Source organism: Quercus robur, chromosome 3, assembly GCF_932294415.1.
Source record: "Quercus robur chromosome 3, dhQueRobu3.1, whole genome shotgun sequence".
Lineage (NCBI taxonomy): Eukaryota > Viridiplantae > Streptophyta > Magnoliopsida > Fagales > Fagaceae > Quercus > Quercus robur.
The window spans coordinates 55520976-55547224 of record NC_065536.1 but is presented as its reverse complement, the minus strand read 5'-3'; the positions used below and the strand labels follow the sequence as shown (position 1 = coordinate 55547224).

The window sequence follows — 26249 nt, the reverse complement described above, 5'->3', positions numbered from 1 at the left end:
TCAATTGAAGTTTTAGTTTGAAGATAAAGAGCAATCATCAGAAACGGAAAAAATATCTCTAAAATAATATTTTGGGCATCACACTTACACTATGTATCTCTAGTGAAAATGAGCCAGGGGATACTAAAAATGACAATATTACACACTTTAGGTAAATTTAGTAAAATACATTTAAGAAATAAGTTTATTAGTTATTACTATTACAATTGTGATTTGTGGAAAAACATGTATAAGTGCAAAACGTGAGTTCTAATTAGCTCAACTAGTAAAATCTTTAATGGTTAAATAAGATATCTAGAGTTTAATCCACGTCTATACCAAAAACTGATTGGTGTTTTAGTGTGATAATAAAAAGCTATCACCAAGAGTGGACGCCATATATTATAACTCTCTCAAAAAAAAAAAAAAACAAAAGAAAAGTATGAGTGCAAAACTTATAACCATAAAATTTCCTTGTGCATCTATCTAAAAAAAAAAATCCTTGTGCAATGTAACGTACATATCCTATGTAAAAGAATTCAAGTAAGCAGCTTTACTTGGAGTTTACGGAAGGCATTCAGCTCTATCCAAATTGTCAAAACATCGTGAAACTATACAAGATTCTAATTCTAACTTAGTATTTTAGCAGATGGTCGGTGCAGGCTGGAGTGGTACATGACTCTGTATCCTATGATATTCACAAGGGCCACCAAGGACTATTACAAACAGCTCCCTGAGTCACTCAAACCATTTCAGCTTTTATTGTAGTATCTTTGAGCAAACAAACTCCAATGTGCTACCAAATCAAGTAGCAAAAACTTGGGATAGAAAATCCTGGAAGCAGAGAACCTTCAAGTTGGCAACAGCCAAACCCAGTGGAATGGATCGAATGAAAGAATTTAAAGCAAGGGAATAATGTGAAAAATGTTTAAGAAGGTTAAGTGTTCATCTAGGCTCAATCCCACTTTCTGTTGAGTTGTTCCCTGAAGAGTGAGTGTAGGACTCAGGTTGAGAATTGTATGTTCTAGATGGTCTACCTAAAGAGTGAGTGTAGGACTCAGGCTGAGAATTGTATATTCTAGATGGTCTAGATTGACTGATTTCTGCACTACTGGAATTGAGAAACGGTGGATGTGTTGGCTGAGGAATTTCATGATTATCAGATAACATTTTCACTACCGTTGACATTGATGGCCGCAGCTCTGCAGAGGCTTGTACACATAGTAGCCCAATTTGAAGTAATCGAGATGCCTCCTCTTCTTGGAACTGACCCTCTAAGGCTGGATCAACAGCTTCACATACCCTACCTATCCCATAAAGGTTCCAGACCTTTAAAAAAGATAAAAAGTAAGAAGGTTTTGTTAGGTTTCCTGGCATGAAATTAGAGGATTATTTGTCATCAAAGCCTAAATTAGCAGAAATGCCAAAGGAAAAAAGATTTACCATTTGTAGGATGGAATATGAATATTGAGAGAAGGTATTGTTCCTCTTTCCAGATACAACTTCAATTACAAGAACACCAAAACTGTAAACGTCTGCTTTCTCAGTCAATATGCCGCGAATAACATACTCTGGGGCCATGTAACCTCTATAGATGCAAATATGGTTAATGTCAGATAAGAGATGTATTTGTAAGCAGAGATATTACACTGTATACTGCAAATAAGGGTGGAATGTCAATCTGTGAATAGAACAAAAGGAAGAGGAATTGATACTTTACTAATATTGTCTTTTTCCCTGTGGTGATAATACTAAAAATTTGATACTAGAAAAACTAATGCTTTCTTAGCATGTACCTAACATATAATTATATAACACAATGAACAATTACATGTTTATAATGAAAATATCAACTTTGGATCAACCTTCCCCTGAATCAATACATTATATGAAACACTTCGTAACAATGGCACCAAGAGAGTAGTTAACAAACACAGATTGGAGGTGTTCATCTAAACATCCTTTAAAATGCACTGAGACAAGCATGGCATTGCCTGAATTGCATATATAATGTAATGATGAAACATCTGTTCATGTTACAAAAAGAAATAACTAGGATAAACCATGAAGGACCAAGACACAAGAAATTTTCCCACATGAAGAGGACATTAAACACAGGAATGATAAAGGCTATTCCGGACCAAGAAAGAAAACAAAAGATGGTCTTGCACTTACAGTGTGCCAGCAATGCCAGTGCTGATGTGTGTCTTATCTTCTGGAAATAATCTAGCAAGTCCAAAATCTGCAATCTTTGCTGTGAAGTCTTCTTCAAGCAGTATATTGCTTAATTTAATGTCTCTATGAATGATTCTCATTTCTAATTCCTCGTGGAGATAGGCCAAGCCCTCAGCCGTACCTAATATGATCTTATACCTCACCTCCCATTTTAGCAGCTGAAACTTCCTTTTCGCTGAACCAAATGAGGAGACACTTGTAAGTACATAAATTAAATGAGAAAGGGTTTTATTCTTACATAAATAGTAATTCAAGATTAAATTACAACCAGAAAAGTAATCATGGAGGCTTTGATTAGGCACATATTCATAAACAAGAAGGCTTTCAGGGCCTGCAATACTGCATCCCAACAACTTTACAAGATTTTTGTGATGGATGTCACTGATCAAATTGACTTCATTGAAGAAATGATCCACCCATTGTCTGGTATTGAAGAAAAGCCTCTTAATGGCAACAACCTTCCCATCTGGCAAAACTCCCTATATTGACACAAGAAAATGTACCTAGTTAATTTCATTTGCAAAAAAAAAAAAAAAAAAAAGTCTCAAAAAAGTAGACCTAAAATTACCTTGTAAACAGAACCAGATCCTCCCTGACCCAGTTTCTTGGAATGGTGAAAGTAATTTGTGGCCTTTTCAAGAACTTCGTACGAATAATTGAGTTTGGAGTTGTTCACAGTGGCCAACAAAGGGCCTAGTTGCTCTCTCTCTGAAACAAATGCCAGATCAAGTAAGCTATATATTAATTCCAGAGTCCAGACAAAGTCTTTCAAAATCTCAGATATCAAAATAGGTACCTCCCCTCCTCTTTAGTACATTCTTCCTCACAATGAAGACAACTGTTGCAATAACCAGCAAAAGAGCCAAAGCAGATGATGTTGCAGCCAAAGCTATAGCTAACTTGCTTCCTAACATAGATTAGCATGTTACTCCATGACCATCATTAATCAAAATAGAAGTCAAGCAATTAGCACACCAAATTATCTAATTAAGTAATCTTTGATGTTACTGAGAGTTTTAGCACTATGAAGAATTTTTTCTCTTAACACTCCTTTTAAAAGATGTTAATGTTAACTCTAATGAAGAAGTATTATTCTATCCAATTTCCAATTGGTGAATCTGACACAAAATGGAAAATTTAGAATTCGTTATTGTACTACAAACAAAAGGGACCAGAAACAAAGCATCACAATTTATCCTTTGATGGCATAAAATTAGACAATATGGGCTAATTCAAATCCCACTTTTTAGACACTTTGTGCCGCAGTGGAAATGGAGTAGAATCTTAATTGAAATTTATAAACGACTAAGAAGGACAGTAAACATTAATATCCCATTTGATTCGATGACCGAACAAGAAATGAAAAAAATCATTGGAACCAAACTCACCTTGATTACTGTTTCTAACAGGCTGAGTCGAATTATAATAGAACTTTTCTGTTGAATACCTCAAATAGCAACCAGTGTTCAAGACCCTTCCTTCTTGTTTTGGAGTACATGAACTAATGTTAGAAACCGCATTGGCCAAGCATTCCTCACAAGCAGTACCATTCACAAATTCCCAACACTGAGCCAATCCATAAACCGTGACATTTTCGTTGGTCACAAACCCCACAGAAAACCCATCAAACTTAGGTGCTTCCACGCTTAGATTCATCACCAACTGATTAACATTAGCGCTAAAAACAGAACCATTTCCAACAAACTCTTGGGCTCCACACACGGTCTTGTCTTGCACACTCAAAGCCTCATTGAAGAAATAGTAATCATCGTACCTTAGATAACACCCATCATAGAAAAGCCTGCCACCACGAGTGGCTCTTTGAAATGGTAAACACCTGAGGAGCTGAGTCTTGCACTGAGCAAAGCAAAGATCACAGTCTATATTAGTTAGATCTTTCATGCACTCACCAAAAGCATAAACTGTGGTATTACCAGTCCCGTTCACAACAGCTGCGGATCTTTGTGTGGCAATCAAAGGGGTCACTGTTTCCATGGCCGCCAAGAAGTTGCTTACGAAGGTTTGGCGCTGTGGCATTGGGGAGGTTTTGTTGGTGCATATGAGAGCAGCCTCTGTGGCTCTTGGGTCGGAAAGACAAGGATTTACAAACAAACATAAGAATTGGATTAAGAGGAAGAGTGAATTAGACATTGAAGATCGATACAAAGATGTACAGACCTTGAATGAAAGATCTTTAAAAACTTACACAGTTAGTTGGGATGCAAGACACGATGTCTTTGTTACTCGCACAAAATGTTTGACTACAGCACTATGAAGCTAATGCTGACGGTATTGCTGTGGTGTTTCATTGGGTGCTTCTAGGTGATAAAATGAAATAAATACCGAACACGCTATGATTATATATATATACTGAATTTCACGGTACTTGAAATAAATCAGTGTGTAACCCGTGGTAAAACAATTAAAATTACTCGATTTAAATCATACTGGTTTTTTAGAATTTTATTAGATTTAGATTTTTTGGTTTTTATAATTAATAATTTACTTGCTAGGAAAATTAAAAAAAAAAAAAAAATAGATGGGCATATTATGCAAAATTGAACTCTAAGTTAATAAAAATAAAAATAAAAAAAGATGTCAAACTGAAATCCAATTCTACACTCAATAATTTACTTCACACAAATATTAAAAATTAGATCAAACACGTAATGCAAAAAAATACCTAACACGCTATGATTAGGATATATATATATATTTTTATTAGGATGTTATCTAATTTTATACCCTTGTCCGCATCATTTCAAATCCAAAACAATACAAGACGCATCAATCTTTCTTAACATCAAAAGAGGTGGGTGTTTTATTTTATTTTAATTTTTTCAACGGTCAAATGGGAATGCAGAAGATAGGTTCCCATTAGGGGTGTGCAGGAAACCCACGACCTGCCAAACCCGACCCGTCGGATTAGGTCGGTTTTTAAGGCTTGGTGGGTTGGGTTGGGTTACAAAAAAAAATTTTATTGCGGGTTAGGTTGAGTTTGGGTCATAGAATTACAAACCCACCAAACCCGACCTGTCCCACCATATTTAATATATATTATATATTTAATATTTTTATAAAATCAGCTATAGGTCACTTTTATATATACATATATATATTCAAATATATATTATATATTTAATAATTTTTTTTATATATATATATATATATATATTCAAATATATATTATATATTTAATAATTTAAAAAAAAACCAGCGGTAGAGCAGCATTTTCTCAATTCCTCCTACTAATACTAATTTAATATATATATATATATATATAATATTATATAATTAATAATTTTTTTTAAATAACCAGTTCTTCCTATCTTATATAAAAGTCAATTAGTTCACACAAATTCTAATAAATTACTATTGTTGTTTAGTTATTAGTGTTGTTTGCCTTTAAGAAGTTACATTGATACTAATTTTTAGGTTTTTTTAATATATTAATATTTATATTTTTTTTTACTCAATTTAATAATAATAATAATAATAAAAAAATTTGTCAAACTCATTGGTTCAACCCGGCCCATATGGGTTGGGTTGGGTTTGGTTGAACTTATGTGATAGGTTTGGTTGGGTTGAATTTTTTTTTACCCACCATGGTGAGTTGAGTCAAAAAATCCCCTCAACCTAACCCAACCCAACTCGACCCATGCACACTCCTAGTTTCCATTGTAAAGAAATAAGTGGGCCACCATTAGTCATGATGTAGTTTCTACGGGGGAGTGGTACACGTACAGAAACAGTATGGTCACGATGAAGGGACTAAGGCGGAGGGCCACCTTTAAAACGCGTTGAACAATTTTAATTTAATATTAGTAATGCTTTCGTCAATATGAAAGAGAGACAAAGGAGACCGATATCATTTCCAATTTAGCTTTTACTTTGCTGAATCCTGAATGTTACCAATTTTTTAACTTTGAAAAAGATTGCTGTGTTTTTTTTATAAAATATTTTACTATTTTAGTATCCATCGAGGTGACTGTACCATGCAATTTAAAATACTAAGAGCATCCACATCAGTCCATGGATACTCTTGCAAAATACATAAAGCAGGCCTTTTTACACATTTTGGCCAAAAAAACACCCACATCAGTGGGTGTAAAATCGTGCAAAATATACACCCGGCTGTGCAAATGAATAGTAATCGTGTAAATATACACGGTTATTGTTCACGTGTAAATGATTTTTTTATTTTATTTTCTCTCTCCATCAAACTCCTTCTCTCAACCATTACAACAACCCAGCGCGCCAGAATAACCACCCTAGCACAGAGTATTAACCAAAATCAACTGAAAATTAACCCAAAATCAACAAAAAATTTTCCCAAAATCAACTGAAAATTAACCCAAACACATCCACACAGACAAATCAATACAAAGATACACTTGCTCAAAAAAAAAAAAAAAAAAAAAAAAAACATAGAAATACACAAACAAACCCAAACGGACAAACAACAAAGAGAGATCGGTGCTTATCGGAACGTTCAGTGCTTGACTGGAATGACCGGAGCTCGTGGGTCTCGCTTGATCGAAGCTCATGGGTATTGGTCTCGCTTGATCGGAGCCTGATCGGAGTTACTAACTAATCGGTGCTTGTGGATCGGAGAGATAGATCGGTGCTTGTGGAGCGTGGATCGGCCGGTGAAGAAAGGATCTGGGTTGCCGGAGCTTGGTTCGTGGATCGGCCGGTGAAGAAAGGAATGGGTTGTGGAGCTTGGTTCATGGATTGGCCGGTCGTGAAGCTTGGTTTGTGGATCGCCGGAGCTTGGTTTTTGAGAAAGAATGAGAGAAGGTAGAAAAGAGAGAGAGAGAGAGAGAGTGTGGTGATCTGTTCTGAAAAGAGAGAGAGAGCGCGCGGTATATAGGTAATAGAGTGGGGAGAAATAATAAAAAAATAGAGAAGAATTAATATTTTATTGAAATATCTTGTAAAATAGATAAACTGATGTGGGTGTTTTATAAAAGCGATAGTGTAAAATAGAAAGAGTAGGTTTATTCGTGTAAAATAGACAAAAAATTTAGAAGGACTGATGTGGATGCTCTAAAAATGAAGTCAAAATATCATTTTCTAAAATAAACCTAACCCGACCCGCACACAGCTAAACTAAGCTTTAGAGGTCGGTGTTTACTGTTTAGACAGCAGAGAATCCCTGAAAGCGAAACCTTAAAACGCGTACTATTAGTGGAGGCATCATCTGTGACTTAAATAAGTACAAAGTCCAAGCTCAAGGCCTGGCATGGTAGCCCACTTGTTCACCTGGGGTTGGGCTGATTTTCTGCCCATAGGTCAAGTAAAATTGGGTCTGTTCATCGTCGACCCTTAACTTTATTAGAAATATTTGTAGATGCCTAAGGGCATTGATTTATGACATTGAAATAAAGTGGCAGCAAAAAATGCCATTATTTTGAATGAATAAAGTTTCTTCTTTTACTTCAAGACACTAACCGATGCATCTCTGCAATGCTTGGCTTCCACCACCGATGGCCCAAGAGAGAGAAGGACTCATTCTTTTGGGTCGTGTGCTTCGTCAATAACTCCTTCAAACCTGCTAACCTAGATTTTGTCTACTCCACTCTCAAATGGATCTCTATCATCATCCTATGAGATTTCTTCAATTCTTTTTACTCTTAAGTGTGTTTAGATATCGCTTATTTTAGTGAAATTGAAAAATTATTGCTGAAAGTATCATAGATAAAAGTAAAAGTCAGTTGAAATAATATAGTAACACATATGAATAGTGCCAAAAATTTTAGTGGAGTCTATGAATAGTAGCAAAAATAAGCTGAATAATGAAATAATTTTAATTTTTCATTTCAATCTACACGCTCCCTTAATATTTTTTTTAGTCTTACCAATTTGTATTTGATATTGGGTCTCTCTTTTCTTCTTTTATTTTCATTATTATTTTCTCATTTTGACTCTAAATTTTTGGGTATTTTTAGCATTCTCAGTATCATTTAAATTCTAGGTATGTTTTGTTTTTCCTTATCTTAATTCAAGTTGAAAATTCGTTTTTTTTTTTTTTGGTCTCTAGAATTTGGTTATGCCTTTTGTTTGCACGAGTAAATAGCAATAATTTGCTGGCTCTGAATTGTGGATTATTAAATGCCCATTTGATCGATGATTGAGTTAAGAAATGAATCACTGACGGTGAATATTGGGGTTTAAGGTAAAGTGAGACTACATAAAGAGCTGTTCTTCACTTATGGTTTGGTCCTTTTCCTTTTTGTTTTATTTTTCATATAGAAAGCTAGTTTTGCTTATATTTCGTCCTACTTAACCATGTGGGTTGTTGGGGGTATTTGGATGACATTTATCTATGGAACTGCTAATTTCACTAGGAAAAAAAGGTATTTTTTATTTATTAATTTTTTTAAAGTTAAATTAATTAAGCAATAGTGATAGAAGACCTTTAGGGGTTGATTTGTGAAATGCAATAGATAATGAACTTGTGTATCTGTCTTGGTATTGAGAAATGGAGGAATTTCTAGTTATCTACTGAAATGCTAGATGTAAAGTATGCCTTATCTTGAGTCAAGGAGCAGGGAAAGTTGCGAGGGAGTAGAGGGATGACTATTGCAGTTGTGAAAAATTTGTAGCCATACCATTCATTTGCTTTGTTTTGATGGGTTAGTTTTGAAACTATCCTAACGGGATTGAACTGAAAACCTTGTGAAACATACCATTCAATAGCTCTGTTTTGGTGGGTTAAATTTGAAACTAAACTAATTGGAATGAACTAAGTTCCTTGATAAAAGTCTACCCCATTTATAAGTTATTGCTAAGAACCTACTCCTAATCCAATGGTGTAACCAGAGACTAATCCTTTTATTGATGGGTATATTAAATAAGTTTAATTATTTGCTTACTCTGTGTATTGCTTCTATAAATGGGTCCAAACACTTTTAACATGTTTTTTTAAAGTAATATCTAATTTTAATAACTCAGCTTATATATAACCATTTCATTTTTCCTATCAAGATAACTCAACTTATCAATATGAATAATTTATTCTTTGTTTCCTTTTCAGCCTCATTTTGTGCTTGACTAAGTACTAGTTCCTTATTCTTTGTTTCCTTTTCAGCCTCATTTATTCTTAAGCTATTATATGCTACTCCTTGGAGTTAATTTGGAATCATTATCATGTTATTTGAGGTTTCCAAGGAGTGGCAAATAACAGCTCAAGAATAAATAAAAAGAATTAGTTAGACAGATTTTGATTATGGTTTTATTTCTTCATAAATTTGGTTGTTTTTACTTGTTTCTTCTCCCCCCCCCCCCCCTACCAGAGAGATGCAGATAGTACACTGGAGTAAAAATAGATAAGAGGGAGAGATAATCAAGTTATCTTTGTGTTTATAAAATTCTGTTAAGAGAAAAGACAATGTAGTCCAAGGGTGAGTACTTTTAATCAGTTATTCAAAACTAGCCTCATCACACACACTTATCCGTGTTTTTTTTATTTTATATATATAATTTTTATTTTATATATATAATTTTTATTTTGAGAATCTAATTAATAAGTGGATAAAGAAATTTGAAAATCAATAGGAGAGTGACCCTATTTTTTAGGCAATGTTTTAGCTATTTCATGTCTTGTTATTAAATTGTAGTTGTTCAACAATTAACGTCATCTCTACACCACAAAAGTCTCACACTTAATCACAATGAAATTCAGGAATATGACTCTCTATCTCATGCTCAATTTTCTAGTACCCTTGTTTGAATATTCAAGCACCTCCTCCAACATCATCTTCGCCTCATTTGGCAGCAGATCATAATACACCTTTAATATCTTCACACTCCCAACATGAGATCCACCTTCGCTCCCCAACAAAGTCACAATCACTGACATGTCACAGGCATTTCCCTTCCTCTCCCTCCTTTCTCTTTTCCAATCAATCCATCATCCAAACCCGACTTTCACAAAAATCAGTTCATGATTGACCCTTAAAGAAGAAGAAGAAGAAGATAGCCTCGTACGTTTTCAAATCCCTTAGTTGGGTTTAAACTTAAAGTCGACACAAAAGTAGATTTTCGTTTAAACTTCGCCATCCCATTGAATTTTGGTTGTTAAAAGTGACGAATTTGAATCCTCTAAACCTACAAATTTCATGGTCATTGATGATGTAAGAAACAAAAACCAAAAAAAACCAGATCTAACGCCTTCATAGAGATAGCAATGGGTCTAGGAAAGAATTCTGACTCGGCTCGAGAAAGCACTGGAACGGTTTTTGAAAGTTCAAATATGTGTATAAACACCCTTGAACGTTTAGACCCCCAATATACAAATTACCAATACAAGCTTTAAATCAAACAATTAATGTGCGGAACATGAACAAAAGCTTAATACAGAATTGGTAAACAATCTAAGCCAATTAAAAACACATCCACAGCAGAAAATAAAAGGCAAAGATAAAGGGAAGAGAGATGCAAACACAAGGACAACACACGATGTGTTATCGAAGAGGAAACCGAAGCCCTCGGCGTAAAACCTCTCCGCCGCCCTCCAAGCGGTCAATAATCCACTAGAAAATGTAGTTGGGATACATGAACAGCAATAGACCCTCCAAGCCTAATCTACCCGATGTACCTAAGCCCTCCAAGCTTCTTGCTCCAACGAGGTTGCGCCGAACCTTTTTCTTTTCTAACTTACCGGATTCCGCTACTAGACCGTAGCATCCGCCATCCTTGGCATCTTCCAATGCTTCCCAAAACTCCAAAAACACTCAACACTCTAAAAGGGTGTGGGTAGTGTTTGGATAGAAATCTCCTCTCAATAGGTATGACAATGAGAGAGGGAATGAGAAGAGACTACAAAGATTTCTCTCTAAGAATGAGTAGCTCTCTCTAATTGGGTGGGTGTTTTGAAGAAACCTCTCTTAGGGTTTTTCTTTCTGAATAGCCACACATATCTTGTGGGAATGAGGGGTATTTATACTGGTGTGAGAATGGAATACGAAGAGTCATTTTTTTTTTCCAAAAACAGGGCTGGCTGGCGACTTGACCTCGCGACTTGACGGAGTCGCGAGTTTAAGTCGCGAGCTAACTTAATGGCCAGTCTGGATTTTTGTCGTGTAGTGCTCCAGGTGGCGTGACTGTTCAGCTCCCTTGCATGCTCTGCACGTGAGCAACTTTTGGTGACTTGCAAGCCGCGAGCCACTCGCGAGTCCTAGCCGCAAGTCTCTGCTTCATTGCACTGTCTTGAGCATTTCTTCACACTCTCTCACACACTACCCTTACATGATTCCCACCTAAATACAAGGTTTCTAAGTGCTATATTACAAGCAAATTTGTCATGGAATAAAGCCAACACATGGTTGATTAAATTCAACCTTACAATCTCCCCCTTTGGCTATTCCATGACAAAACACCCTAAAATAGACTCTAGACTTAAACGTGAGTTTGGGAACAATGGCAAAACTCACTCACACCTAAATCTAGAAGTTGTGCAGCTCTTGAATCATATGAACATGAATCTCCTGAAACACAACAATACACCATGATCATTGTAAGTAGAAAATTATAAAATGCATATGAAACAGGCAATATGTGATCAAGCAAAGATGAAGTTAAGAAACAAACCATGGCTTGATCAACCAAGTGAACACCACAAGGTAGTGATCACAGTGCTCATTCACACTTGGAATGAACACAAGGACATACAAGTTAACAAGCACAAGGCAAGACACTTGTATGCTCAACACTCAACCAATGCGTAACACACAAGGCATATGCATCTAGGAACAATCCTACAAGGGCACAAGAGTGACAGTACATAAACCAAAATGCAGAACATTTAGATTAAAGTACTGATTTCAACATAGCATAAAGGCTGCATTAAGCAAGGTACATACCATAAAGCCTACAAACTATGCATAAAACATTAACCCTAAAAGCTTACAAAAGCAACATGGGTACAAACACATTATATTGAATAAAAACTTAAACAATATAAACTAAAAGTGCATAAAGTTTCTCCCCTTCAAAGTGATGAGAAGCTGTGATGCACTTGGAACATATATACTTGTAACCTGAAACACTTGCACAAAACACATTAGACCCTCAAGGTAAAGCAAGTAATAAAAGGACAAGTATAATGTAACAAGCAAATTACGATCAAGTAAACATGATGTGAAACATGTGAGCAACTTGATCATACACCAAAACTAACATATAGAAATGACTACAATGATCACATAGCAAAGCAAATGATCATTCGAACATGCATTCAAAGAAGCATAATAGCATAGGGATATATGCATGTCCAAAGCACAAACATGATGCAATGAGAATAACAAAGCATAACTCAAAGCACCATAAAGCCAACAAGAAAACAAACAGAACAAAGTTTTCTAGATAACACAAAGTCTTCTCCCCCTTGATATATGCATCTCCACTATGGAAAATCTCTCCCCCTACAAATGTGCACGAGAAATAGAATTTCTCCCCTTAAGGATGTGCACAAGAGTCATATAGAAATGACAAAACACTCCGGTATACTCTCTAGAGTATACTCTCCCCCTTTTTGTCAGGAATAGACAAAGGGTCAAGGAAAAAAAAAGGCAAGAGATGAATGAACAAACAATGATAATGATGCATGAGGGGTGCAAGATGAATGAGAAAATGAAGCTCAAACCTAAGACAAAATAGCATGCTACAAAGCATAAGGTAAACATGACATGCTAGGATGAAGAAATAAGGTAAAGTCCAATGCATGACAAGGGTAGCAAAGGTGTGTGCAAGAGGTGGCTAAGTGCATGCATGACCAATGCATGAAAAATGCACATGTGGGGCAAAGTGTGTTAAAATACACAACCAATGAATCAAACATGTTCAAACAAGCGAGAAAATGTTTAAGAGGCATTTTATCAAACACCTAGCATGCACACTATGAACAAAAATGTGAAACAATGCATGAACATCATGAAATCCACCCTTAATACATGTTCTTTCTGCCACAAGGGGCCAACATCCAATGCATATTAACAAATGAAACCAATCCCATGAAGAAAATTGACAAAAAATAAGTTTTCCCAACCCCTATGATGAAAATCCCAACCAAGAGCACAAAACTCTCCAAAACATAATCTAAGGATCAAAATCAATGAAAAGAGTTTATAATTACCTTAGAGATGTTAATGGATTGAAAAACCATTCAAATTGGTTGGGTTTTGATGTAAAAATATTGAAAGAGGGGTTTTAGAGAGGGTGGGAGAGGTTTAAAACAAGTTTCCCACGAAAAAGCTCTTTAAAAAGCTAATTCTAGGCGAGTCGCGACTGGCGAGTCGCGAGCCAAGTCGCGAGTGAGCCGCGAAACCTCTCTGTATGAACTCGCGGCTTAAACTCGCGGCTTGCAAGCCGCCAAACCGAGTAGCCAAAACTGGCAGCTTGCTGGCAGCTCACGCAAGTAGCCAAAATGAGTGGCCAAAAAATCTGACACTTGTTTTTCAAACCAGAACATGTTTAAACATTGAAAAACAAAGTAAGCACTAAACATAAACACAAAAAGTGATAAAAATCACTTCCAAAACATATAAAATGATCAAAAATATTTTTGGATTAATCCATATAAGATTGAGCACACGCACATCACATTTAGACAAGTACAATCTAACAAATGAATAAGACATTCATTGAACATTAGGCAAGTGTGTTGTGTGTGTATCAAATGTGGAATAGTCCTTAGTCTAGAGTGAAGTTTCAATGATTAATTCAATCAAGTCATACACAACTAGTACTAAGTCAAGTGGTCTATCTCAATTATAGAAATGAACATATATGAACTCCCATAAGAAAATGATTACATAAGATTGAAGCTTTTCATTTTGGCTTCTTACAATTCATATCATTTGATCATTTTGAATCAATACAACTCATTTTGAGCAATACATCTCATTTTTGAGATTGATGCCTGAAATTTTTGATATTTCAAATTGATGAACAAGCCTTTGGCTTTTTGGGCATCATACATTTTCATATAAGTCGCTTTCCCTTTTTCCTAGTCGAATATTAGTATGTGCGACGGCTTTTGCAGCTTATCATCTCTTTTCATTTTGAGATTTACATTTATTGAGCTCTTTAAGCAATAAAAATAAAAGAGTGGAAAGAGATATAAGCACAAGTCTACGCATGTATCAAAACCAACATGACTATTGACTAATCATTCATGACAAGCTTGAAGATCGATTTACAACAATCACACAAAGATGTCAAGATTTTTCCCACAAAGATATAGGTGCAAAAATAACAAGCTAAGCTCGTAAATGCACAAAGCCATTTGTACAAAGGTACAAGGCCAAACTCACATGTGATATGTGCTCAAACATATACGATCAAACTTTTTGAATCTTTCACTTTTTATGTGGTTTTGGATTTTTTACTCACACAAAGCAGAAACATAAAAGTAAGATAAAAAATGAAACAATGAATACAAATAAATGCAAGATGCACAAAATGTATGAAGATATGACATTTAATGCATGAAGAGTCCTACAAAGATCGAAAGAATTAGATCAAGGACCAAAAGAGCAAAAGCTCAAACATAGGAACCCTTCCTCATCCAAACGGAACGATTGTTTGGAATGAGTGTCTCAAGAGAAGCGAGACGAGGGTTGGAAGAATGAGAACCGGAGATGCACATAGTCAAGGAGTTAAGAGCATTAAACATTTTCTTTAACAACATCCTATTTTCACTCAAATCCAGTTTACTCTTTTTAGCACAACTTCCAAAAAACTCAAGTTTCTCTTTTCTTTTGATTCTCTTAAGAGCTTGAAACTTAGAGCAATGAGGTCTTAGATGACCAAAGGCACCACAATAGTGACAAACAATGTGTTTAGGTCCACTAGGCTTTTTGGGAATGGATCTAGCAACATGGTTTTGTTCTCTCTTTAACTTATGACATTGAGGTCTTATATGACCAATCACACCACAATGGTGGCAAGTAGGAACAAACTTAGATCCATCCAAAGCCTTAGGTTGAGACCTAAACGAAGGTTTTGACTTAATAGCCTTTCTCTCCACCTTTTGATTTCTTTTATGTGGAGGAATGTACACTGATTTGTCTTTTAAGGTAGAACACACACTAGGTACAAAATCGGGTACCACAACATGATTGCAACAAATATTTTCATCCTTTTTAACAATAGGTTCAACAATCAACCACTTGGCATGCATCTTAAGAGATTCATTTTCAGATTTAAGATCATCAACAAGTTTGTTAGACAAAACAAGTTTAGCATCCAAGTCCTTATTTAAACATTCAAACTCTTTTAGCTTTTCAAGAGAAATTTCAGCAAGATTCTTATATTTCTTAACCAATTTGTTGGATTCATTGAGTTTAGCAATCAAATCATCATTTTCACAAACTAACTTGCTCAAATTCTTTTGAAACTTCTTAGCTCCTTTCTTCAAGAGTTTGTCAACAACACCCATAGATTCAAGTAACATGTCATCACAATTATGAGGATTAACACTCATAGAGGCATTTTCACAAACACATGGCATGTTACAATCAACAATATCCATAGAAGCATACAAAGCATTATCCATGGCAAAATACACAAGGGGTCAAGGATCACACTTAGGTAATAAAACCAAAACAAGTGTACCCGCTCTGATATCAATTGAAAGTTCAAATATGTGTATAAACACCCTTGAACGTTTAGACCCCCAATATACAAATTACCAATATAAGCTTTAAATCAAACAATTAATGTGTGGAACATGAACAAAAGCTTAATACAAAATTGGTAAACAATCTAAGCCAATTAAAAACACATCCACAGCAGAAAATAAAAGGTAAAGATAAAGGGAAGAGAGATGCAAACACAAGGACAACACACGATGTGTTATCGAAGAGGAAACCGAAGCCCTCGGCGTAAAACCTCTCCGCCGCCCTCCAAGCGGTCAATAATCCACTAGAAAATGTAGTTGGGATACATGAACAGCAATAGACCCTCCAAACCTAATCTACCCGATGTACCTAAGCCCTCCAAGCTTCTTGCCCAACGAGGTTGCGCCGAACCTTTTTCTTTTCTAGCTTACCGGATTCCGCTACTAGACCGTAGCATCCGCCATCCTTGGCATCTTCCAATGCTTCCCAAAGCTCCAAAAACACTCAACACTCTGAAAGGGTGTGGGTAGTGTTTGGATAGAAATCTCCTCTCAATAGGTATGACAATGAGAGAGGGAATGAGAAGAGACTACAAAGATTTTTCTTTAAGAATGAGTAGCTCTCTCTAATTGGGTGGGTGTTTTGAAGAAACCTCTCTTAGGGTTTTTCTTTCTGAATAGCCACACATATCTTGTGGGAATGAGGGGTATTTATACTGGTGTGAGAATGGAATACGAAGAGTCATTTTTTTTTTCCAAAAACAGGGCTGGCTGGCGACTTGACCTTGCGACTTGACTGAGTCGCGAGTTTAAGTTGCGAGCTAACTTAATGGCCAGTCTGGATTTTTGTCGTGTAGTGCTCCAAGTGGCGTGACTGTTCAGCTCCCCTGCATGCTCTGCACGTGAGCAACTTTTGGCAGCTTGCAAGCCGCGAGCCACCCGCGAGTCCTAGCCGCGAGTCTCTGCTTCACTGCACGGTCTTGAGCATTTCTTCACACTCTCTCACACACTATCCTTACATAATTCCCACCTAAATACAAGGTTTCTAAGTGCTATATTACAAGCAAATTTGTCATGGAATAAAGCCAACACATGGTTGATTAAATTCAACCTTACAGTTTTGAAAAGACAAGCAAGATTGTCACTTTTAGTTTTCGGGCTCACTTTGATCCCTTGATGCCGTTTAAAATTTTGAAATTTGTTTTAGATTTGGTTAAACTATTGAATCTGGGTTTGGGATGAGCAATGAATGAGTTTTAAAATGAAATTCTAATTGATTAAAGAAATTTTAAGAAAATTAAAAGGAAAAAGAATAAGGAACGGAAAATTTTTGGTAGAGAAAAGATTTTTTTTTTTTTTTTTTTAAATTGACGTGGTTTTTTGCCATCTAAGCACTGATATAGCCACTAAAATTTTGACATGTTAGCATCTCATTTAATATTTTAACATTAATCATGTCAACAATGCAAACTGTTTGCAACATAAGCATTTTCCGTTAATGAGTTAACATAAGGACCAAACTAACTATAAGTTGAAAATAACAAGGACCAAATTGACTGTTGCTAAAATGTAGATACCAAATTGATCGTAACCCCAAAATGTAGGGACCAAAATAGTATTTTTCCCAAGAAATAAATAGGGACCTGGAGAACATTTATGTGACAAGAAGTGCAAAAGTTGTATGTGTTACTTTGTTAGCATTAGCATATTGATGGAATAGTTTATAGTGCATGCTACATATCTCCCTAGAAATAAATGGTACTGAGGATATGATATAAGTTTTTGGCTAAAATTCAATTTAGTCACCTGACTTCTATTTCAATTTTCACATTAGTCCTTAATATATCATTTTTCTTAATTTCGTTTATCACTTTGTCAAAATAAGCCAACAACAAGATTGGTTAAATAGCGTTTGAATGTTTAAACCGAGCCAAGTTTTATGATTGCTTATAGTGTAATCTGATATTGTCAAATAAGATGTTAGTACTGTTCAATGTGACAATAGAATTATCAAATGTGAGAAAAAAAAATAAATAAAGGAACCACTGAATGTGACAAAAGTACAGTCACATGTCATGTTGGTACTGCACAATTTGAGGATCAAATGTGAGAAAAAAAATATGAATATAACCGAATGTGGCAAAATTATGGTCAAATGTGAGGTTAATACTGCCCAATGTGACAATAGAACCATCAAATATTAGAATAAATAATGGAACCATTGAATGTGACAAAAGTACAATCACAAGTCATGTTGGTACTGTCCAATGTGATAATAGAACTGTCAAATGTGAAGAAAAAATTAAAGTACCACCAAATTTGAGAAAAGTACAATAAAATGTGATGTTAGTAGTGCTAAATGTGAGAACGGAACCATCAAATGTGAGAAAAAAATAAGAGAACCACCGAATGTGACAAAAGTACAATCACATGTGATATTAGTACTGCACAATGTGAGGATAGTACCATCGAATGTGAGAAAAAATAAGGGAACCACCGAATGTGATAAAAGTACAGTTACATGTGAAGTTGATACTACACAATGTGAGGATGGTACCATCAAATGTGAAAAAAAAAAAATAAGAACCACTAAATGTGACAAAAGTACAGTCACATGTGATGTAAGTATTGCACAATGTGAGGATGGTACCATCAAATATGAGAAAAAAATGTTTTGCCTTAAAATAGGTCAATGGCATTAGGGAAATCCAAGATCACAGACCTGGTCGTTCAAGCCTTGGACGGTGTATAGGAACTAGGAAGGGGCAATGGAGGGCAGAGGCAAAAATTGTAATATTGGTAGATTTGTTGAGTTGGAGTTTTAAAAGTTAAGTTGACTTATGTGTAATTTTTTAATGCCATGTCAATGTTTTGTTAGATACATAAGTAAGAAAACTAACAGAAGTCAAAATGAGGAACCAATAGCGCTCATTTCAAACTTCAAGAACCCAAAGCGCTCAATAGGTAAACTTTAGGGACCAACAATGAGAAATTATTAGGTCCACCAAGTTGACTACTGATGTGGTATTCCTTGACCTCCTAACCAATAAAATATTGTTATTTATACAAATGTGACATTATTTAGTAATTTTTATTTTCTATTCCTTGTGCTGATTAGGAATCTCACACATACATTTATATAGATGACATTATCTCATTGATCAAGAAGGACCACATCAACAGTCCTCCCGATATAAATAATAATTTCTCGTAGTTTCACCTAATTTTAAATGGAGAGAATATTTATAATTAATAGGCAAAACATCTTTTTGGCCCTATATTTTGGGAGTATTTTTTGTTCCTTAAGCTTTTCGACAACATTTCATCTTGAACAATGTTATCATCTCAATAATGAAAGTTGTTGACGTGATTGATGGAATGCTCACTAGCACACATGTAGCTAATAAAATAATAAATAAAAAATCTAATTGTTATAAAAAAAGTCATATCAGCGTCAAACAAAAAACATATCACAGCATAAAATAAATACATAAAACAAAAAAATTTGTATTCCTCAATTTTAAAAAATAGAACAAAAAAAGAATTTTTAGTTCTTTTAAAAAAATCTACCGCAACTTTTTATTTATTTATTTATTTCTTGTGTTGATTAGGAATCTCATACATACATTTATATAGATGACATCATCTCATTGATCAAGAAGAACCACATCAATAGTCCTCCTGATATAAATAATAATTTCTCGTAGTTTCGCCTAATTTTAAATGGAGGGGATATTTATAATTAATAGGCAAAACATCTTTTTGGCCCTATATTTTGGGAGTATTTTTTGTTCCTTGAGCTTTTCGAAAACATGTCATCTTGGACAGTGTCATTATCTCAATAATGAAAGTTGTTGACATGATTACTGGAATGCTCACTAGAACACATGTTGCTAATAAAATAATAAATAAAAAATCTAATTGCTATAAAAAAGTCATATCAACGTCAAACAAAAATCACATCACACCATAAAATAAATACATAAAACCAAAAAAAATCTTTATTCCTCAATTTTAAAAAATAGAACAAAAAAAGAATTTTTAGTTCTTTTAAAAAAATTTGCCGCAACCTTTTTTTTTTTTTTTTAATTCCTTGTGCTGATTAGGAATCACATACATGCATTTATATAGATGACATCATCTCATTGATCAAGAAGGACCACATCAACAGCCCTCCTGATGTAAATAATAATTTCTCGTAGTTTCACCTAATTTTAAATGGAGAGGATATTTATAATTAATAGGCAAAACATCTTTTTGGCCTTATATTTTGGGAGTATTTTTTGTTCCTTGAGCTTTTCGACAACATGTCATCTTGGATAGTGTCATCATCTCAATAATGAAAGTTGTTGACCAAGCCAGTCAGACAGAAAAAAGAAGAGACGTGGCCTTATGTCTAAACATTTTAAAGAACTCTAGGGAGGTAGGATAAACCAACTACACTAAAAATTGAATACAATGCACGTAGGTGATCGAGAGAAGCTATGAAACCACGTACGCTCACTAGGGAGGAAGAGGCAGAGTTGGCCCGGAGCAATAAGAAGGTAAAAGATATACATCATGCTGAGTTTAATGAAGGTCCACGGGAGAGGTCTCCACCTCCGCTTGTTCAAAGCTCCGAACCAGTTGACAGAGCCTCTTTCAAGGAGAAACTCGTGGGTGAAATGCCAGGGGCTTATGCAAAAGCTTTTGATTTCGATAGTTTAATGGAGGAAGATGAAGGGTCTGACGGAGAAGGTGGGGAGGAAAATGATCCGATTCCGGACGGCTGGGTCAAGTACAAGTTGTCCAAAGATACTAAAAGGCGTATTAGAGGTCCGTGGTCTAAATCCATTATTGTCAAACTTGTTGGTAGAACGAACAGTCTGCTTTACATTAGGACCAAACTGAACCAAATGTGGAGGCCGACGAGTAGGATGGACGTTGTGGATCTTGGCATTGGTTTTTTCCTGGTTAGATTTTATTCAAAGGAGGATCTTGATAATGTGTTGGTGAAGGGTCCATGGTTTATGGGTGACCAGTTCCTTTCCATAAGGCCTTGGGAACCTTTCTTTAAGCCTTCTACAGCTAATGTATCTCTGATTGCGGTTTGGATCCGCCTTTACGAGCTTCCCATTGAACTTTATGAAGCAGAGGTTTTAAAGGAGTTAGGAGAAACCATTGGTAAGGTCTTAAGGATTGACGCCCATACAGCCATGGAGGCTCGCGGTAGATACGCCAGAATTTGTATTCAGATTGACATAAACCAACCGCTAGTGAATACCATCCTTATTGGGCGTTTTGAGCAACCGGTGAGCTACGAGGGCATTCAAACCCTTTGCTTCTCCTGTGGAAGGCTTGGGCATACCGTGATGGCTTGTCCATACACCATTCGTAAGGGTAAGGAGCAAGAGGCGCCGGTTGAGGATAATCTGCCTAACAGGGGTGCAACGCCTCAAGAGAAGCATGCCGGACATGGGGCGCAGTCCAGTTCTGGTATGGCGGAAATGGGTGAAGCCAAGAAGGAAGACGGTCCGTACGGACCGTGGATGGTAGTGAGCAGAAGAAATAACGGCCGCAAGGGGACAAACATGGCTGGCAGTACGGAGAATACTACAAAATCTGCTCGGAATGCTACGCCTCAACCTCCTCCTAATTTTCCGGATAGGACGAGCACGTCGACTGGCAGAGCAGCTCATGCACCTAGCATGTCCCGTAACGTTCACGTTCCTAGTAGTGGGGACCATCTCAAGAGGGCTGGACCAAGTTGGACTCCAAATTACGCTGGTTTGGGCTCCACGAGCTTGAAGAATAAAACTGGTTTGGGTCCAGTGGAGTGCATGCCGCTGGAAACAGAGGGTGCTATTGGGCCTATTTCCATGTCATCTTCTCAAGCCCAATTCCACCGAAAATATCCAACTTCAGTGAAGGGTAAAAAAGCCTTTGCAAGGGGATTAAGTAAAGCTTCTCCTAACACTGACCGTGGCTCTGTAAGAAATCCTTTGTCTGCAAAACCCACTTCGCTGCCTCTTCCCCATACCTCTGCTCTTTACCATGGTACGGCTGGTCCTCTTGATCAGTCTTTCAAATTCACGGCAGCAGCAAATGGTGGATGGGATCAACATAGTAGTGAAAGGGTTCATCAAAAGGATGGGAATGATCCAATTTTGTCCGGTGGCGATGTAGATCACCAAGGCGGTCGGAGTGAGACACGGTCTTCAGGGGATCAACGAGCTGCTCCTTCGGATTCTGAGACTAACATAGTTAATGGAGTTGAGATATTAGGTGAGTCTACTATTTTTAATCTCAATTCTGAAGCTCTTGGCCAAGCTACTTGTGTGGGTAATGGGGGCATTTTGGATGAGGAGTTATCAAGTCCTTGTTCTAGAGAAGGTTCAATCTATGAAGAGTTGGGGTATGATGGTATGGTATCGGAGGGAGGGGAGGGAGCCCCTCTGTCGGATTGAGGTGCTAGCTCCTTGTTATTTTAATTTAATTATGAATTTGCTGATTTGGAATTGTAGAGGAGCGTTAAAACCCTCCTTTCAAAACTACATTCATGAATTATCTAGGCGGCATGACCCGGCTATCCTTGCTGTTATGGAGACCAAGTTGGGTGGTAGCAGAGCAAAGGAAGTCTCAGACAGATTACCTTTTGATGGGGCAATTCATACAGAGACGGTTGGATTATCGGGTGGGTTGTGGCTGCTGTGGAATGAGGACAAAGTGGAGGTTGTTGAGCTTGCTAAAACAGAACAGGAAATTCATGTCGAAATTAAGGTACGGGCCTCCAATCTTTCCTGGGTTTTTTCTGCTATTTATGCTAGTCCTAGGAGTGAAGAGAGGTGCATTTTATGGAATAATCTAGCTAAAGTGGCTGAGTTACATAATAAGCCTTGGATTATGGCCGGGGATTTTAATGAACCTCTTGTTCAAGAGGATAAATTTGGGGGCAGAGGGGTAAGTGTTAATCGGTCTTTGGCTTTTAAAGAGTGCTTAGATAGCTGTAGTATGGTGGATATGGGATTTTCTGGCCCAAGGTACACTTGGACTAACAAGCGGGATGTTAGTAATCTTATTTTGGAAAGGATTGACCGGTTCTTCATGAATCCGGAGTGGTGTGTCCTGTACCCAGAGGCGAAAGTTACCCACCTCCCCCGGTGTCATTCTGACCATTGTCCGGTTCTCATGGAAACCATTCCGGTTAGATCCGTTTGGCTCAATCGTCCTTTTAGATTCCAAGAGTTCTGGCTCTCGGATATGTCGTTTCCCAATGTTGTTTCTAGTGCTTGGTGTGGTAACCGGAATTTAGCTGAGTCTATTGAGTATTTCTCTAAAGAAGCTACTTATTGGAATAGGAATCATTTTGGGAATATCCACCAAAAGAAGAGAAGAATTATGGCGAGAATCTATGGTGTCCAAAAAGCTATCTCCAATTGGCCGAGCTCCTCTCTCATTAACCTTGAGGATAAGTTACAGCAGGAGCTTGGTGTGGTTCTAGATCAAGAAAGGGACCTCTGGATGCTTAAGTCCAGAATTAATTGGATGATTCATGGGGACCGCAATACTTCCTTTTATCATGTTTCTGCCCTTGCTAGAAGGAAAAGGAATCACATTGCCTCGGTTTTAGATGAGAGGGGTGTGTGGTTAACAAGGGAGAGGGAAGTAATGGAGCATTTTAGAAATGGTTTTATCTCCCTTTATACCACTTCCTTAGAGGAGGCCTCTTGGGTGCCAAGGCAGAATGTGCGTGGCCATGTGTATCTGTCTGAGGAAGTCAAGGACATGATTGGGGGTATGGTTACTTTAGAGGAAATCAAAGATGCCTTATGGTCTTTGAAACCTTATAAGGCGCCGGGCCCGGATGGTCTTCATGCCGGGTTTTTTCAACGGTTCTGGCTTGTGGTTGGGGGGTCTGTAGTGGAGGAAGTTAGGAAAGTTTTCAGAGATAGAAAGGTTCCTGTTTTCCTTAATAGGACCCATATTGTGCTCATTCCTAAAGTCCAAGGTCCGGAAACCATTGGTAATTACCGTCCTATCAGCCTGTGTAACACTATCTATAAGATCATTACTAAGATTATTGTTGCCCGGATTAGACCTCATTTGGAGTCTCTTGTCTCGCCTTATCAAACGGCTTTTGTTCCGGGTAGGAGAGGGGCGGACAATGTTATAATTGTGCAAGAATTGATCCATTCTATAGGTAGAGCTAAAGGTCGCAAGGGGTATATGGCTATTAAGATTGATCTGGAGAAAGCTTACGATAAGATTGAGTGGAGTTTTATTAGAGAAATGCTAATTTTTTTCAATTTTCCTGACTCTCTTATTGATATTATCATGAGCTGTGTTTCCTCGGTCTCGACTTCCCTTCTTTTTAATGGTGGCTGTTTAGATGCTTTTTGCCCTTCTAGAGGCATTAGACAAGGAGACCCCCTCTCCCCTTATCTTTTCATCCTTTGTATGGAATTTTTGGGCCATTTGATTGAGGAGAAATGTGAGGCAAAACTCTGGAATCCAGTGAGAGCTTCTAGGAGCGGCCCTTTTTTTTCGCACTTATTTTTTGCGGATGATTTGGTGCTGTTTGCTAGAGCAGATCAGGACAACTGTAATACCATTAAGGAAGTGTTGAATGAATTTTGCCAAAAATCTGGGCAAAGGGTGAGTGAAGCCAAATCTAGGGTGTTTTTCTCTCCCAACGTGGATCCGGATCAAAGAGAGCTTCTCACTAATAGTCTTGGTTTTAATTCGACGTCAAATCTTGGTAAGTACCTGGGTTTCCCGTTGAAGCACTCAGGTGACCGAAAGCATGATTTTGATTTTGTGCTAGATAGAGTTAAGAAGAAGTTGGCTGGTTGGAAAGCCAATTTACTCTCTATGGCTGGTAGGGTAGTTCTCATCCAGGCTTCTTCCTCAACGATCCCAAATTATGTGATGCAATATGCTTCCCTTCCTGCAAAAATTCTGAATGGTATTGATAGGGTCAATAGAAGCTTTCTTTGGGGGTCTTCAGATCATGCTAAAAAAATGCATTGGGTCAATTGGGGGGAAGTGACTAAACCGAAAGAGGCAGGAGGGTTGGGTTTACAATCTGCTAAAGGTAGGAACACGGCGCTTTTGGCCAAGCTCAATTGGAGGTTCCATAAGGAGGGGAATGTGCCATGGGCTAAGGTTTTGAGGTTCAAGTACTGCAATAGGCTTAGAATCAGCTCTAGGAATGAAGCTAGGCTCCCAAAATCTCCTGTTTGGAAAGGCTTAAAGAAAGGTGAAGAAATGTTCAAAAAAGGGGTCATATGGATCCCAGGTCACGAAAGCAATCTAAACTTTTGGTCTGATACATGGACCAATCTTGGTCCCATCCGGTCTCTTATCCACGGCCCGATCCCGCAAGATTTGGAGAATTTACAAATCAAAGATGTTTTTTCTCCTGCTGGCTGGGATTGGACTATTATTCCTTTTGAGCTCCCCCCGGATCTTAAAGCTGTAATTCAAGCTGTCCCAGTTCCTAGTGTGGCTAGATGCAGTGATAAACTAGCCTGGAAGTCTTCTTTAAAAGGCAATTTTGATATGAGAAGTGCCTATCTCCTTGCCATAAACTCTCCTGGTACCGGGTCCTTCTCTGGTTCTTGGATTTGGAAGCTTCCGTCGCTGCCTAGAATTCAGTTGTTTATTTGGAAGTGTATGCAGCAAAGTATTGGTGTGAAGGAATGTTTAGCTAATAGAGGGATTCCACTTGATACTACTTGTCCATTGTGCCACTTAGAAGGCGAATCTATTTTGCATGCCCTCAGAGATTGTAATCTTGTTAGACCCATTTGGCACCAATTAAGACTTTACTCCGTTCAATCTTCCTTCTTCTCTCAAGGTATAAGAGATTGGTTAATATCCAATGGTGGCCTTAAATCTACTCAGAATGCTGTGGGTATTCCTTGGAATGTCTTATTCTCTTTTGCTCTTTGGTGGATTTGGAAGCAGCGGAACCAGGTGGTTTTCAATAGTAAGAGTGTTAATCCGAACCTGATCAAGAGTATCTCATCTCAGGCCTTAGAATTCTTCCTCTGTGCCTCTAAGCCTAGTCGGAACCGGCCTATGATGACCAAGCAAGTGAAGTGGGAAAGACCGGAGAGGGGTTGGTTGAAGTTGAACACAGACGGGTCTTGGTGTGCAGCGTTAGATAAGGCAGCGGGGGGAGGTTTGATCAGAGATGAAATGGGCAACTGGGTGATTGGTTTTTCAAGACAGCTGGGCCATGTGAACAGTTTTTCTGCAGAAATATGGGCTCTACGAGATGGTTTGCTGCTTATCCATCAAATGAAGTTTCCTGCCATTATTATTGAGCTTGACGCTAAGGTTCTTGTGGACGCCCTTAAATATCCCCGTTACGGTAACTCTGTTATTTCTCCTCTTTTTGATGATTGTAAGGTGCTGATTTCCCTTA

General features: G+C 37.3%; 1 protein-coding gene and 1 long non-coding RNA gene across 8 annotated transcripts in view; one reads left to right on the top strand and one right to left on the bottom strand.

Annotated features, from left to right (window-relative positions):
• Positions 1-422: 422 nt before the first annotated feature.
• The window catches only part of LOC126718436 (cysteine-rich receptor-like protein kinase 3), an 86699-nt gene continuing 60872 nt past the window's right edge, over positions 423-26249 (bottom strand). The window contains exons 1-8 of one of the 7 annotated variants that reach the window (XM_050420635.1): positions 4421-4537; positions 3603-4294; positions 3011-3121; positions 2783-2922; positions 2483-2693; positions 2155-2389; positions 1423-1567; positions 423-1308 (exon numbers count right to left, since the gene is read on the bottom strand). In XM_050420635.1, coding sequence (XP_050276592.1) covers positions 925-1308; positions 1423-1567; positions 2155-2389; positions 2483-2693; positions 2783-2922; positions 3011-3121; positions 3603-4251 — 1875 coding nt within the window. In that variant the 5' untranslated portion in view covers positions 4252-4294; positions 4421-4537 and the 3' untranslated portion in view covers positions 423-924. Of the gene's footprint in view, positions 1309-1422; positions 1568-2154; positions 2390-2482; positions 2694-2782; positions 2923-3010; positions 3122-3602; positions 4393-4420; positions 4538-26249 lie in introns of those variants that run through there. The other 6 variants (XM_050420630.1, XM_050420626.1, XM_050420627.1 and 3 more) reach the window with 6 other exon arrangements.
• Positions 930-26249, top strand: part of LOC126718446 (uncharacterized) — an 83364-nt gene continuing 58044 nt past the window's right edge. The window contains exon 1 of the long non-coding RNA XR_007652927.1: positions 930-986. This is a non-coding gene — a long non-coding RNA (uncharacterized LOC126718446). The remainder of the gene's footprint in view (positions 987-26249) is intronic.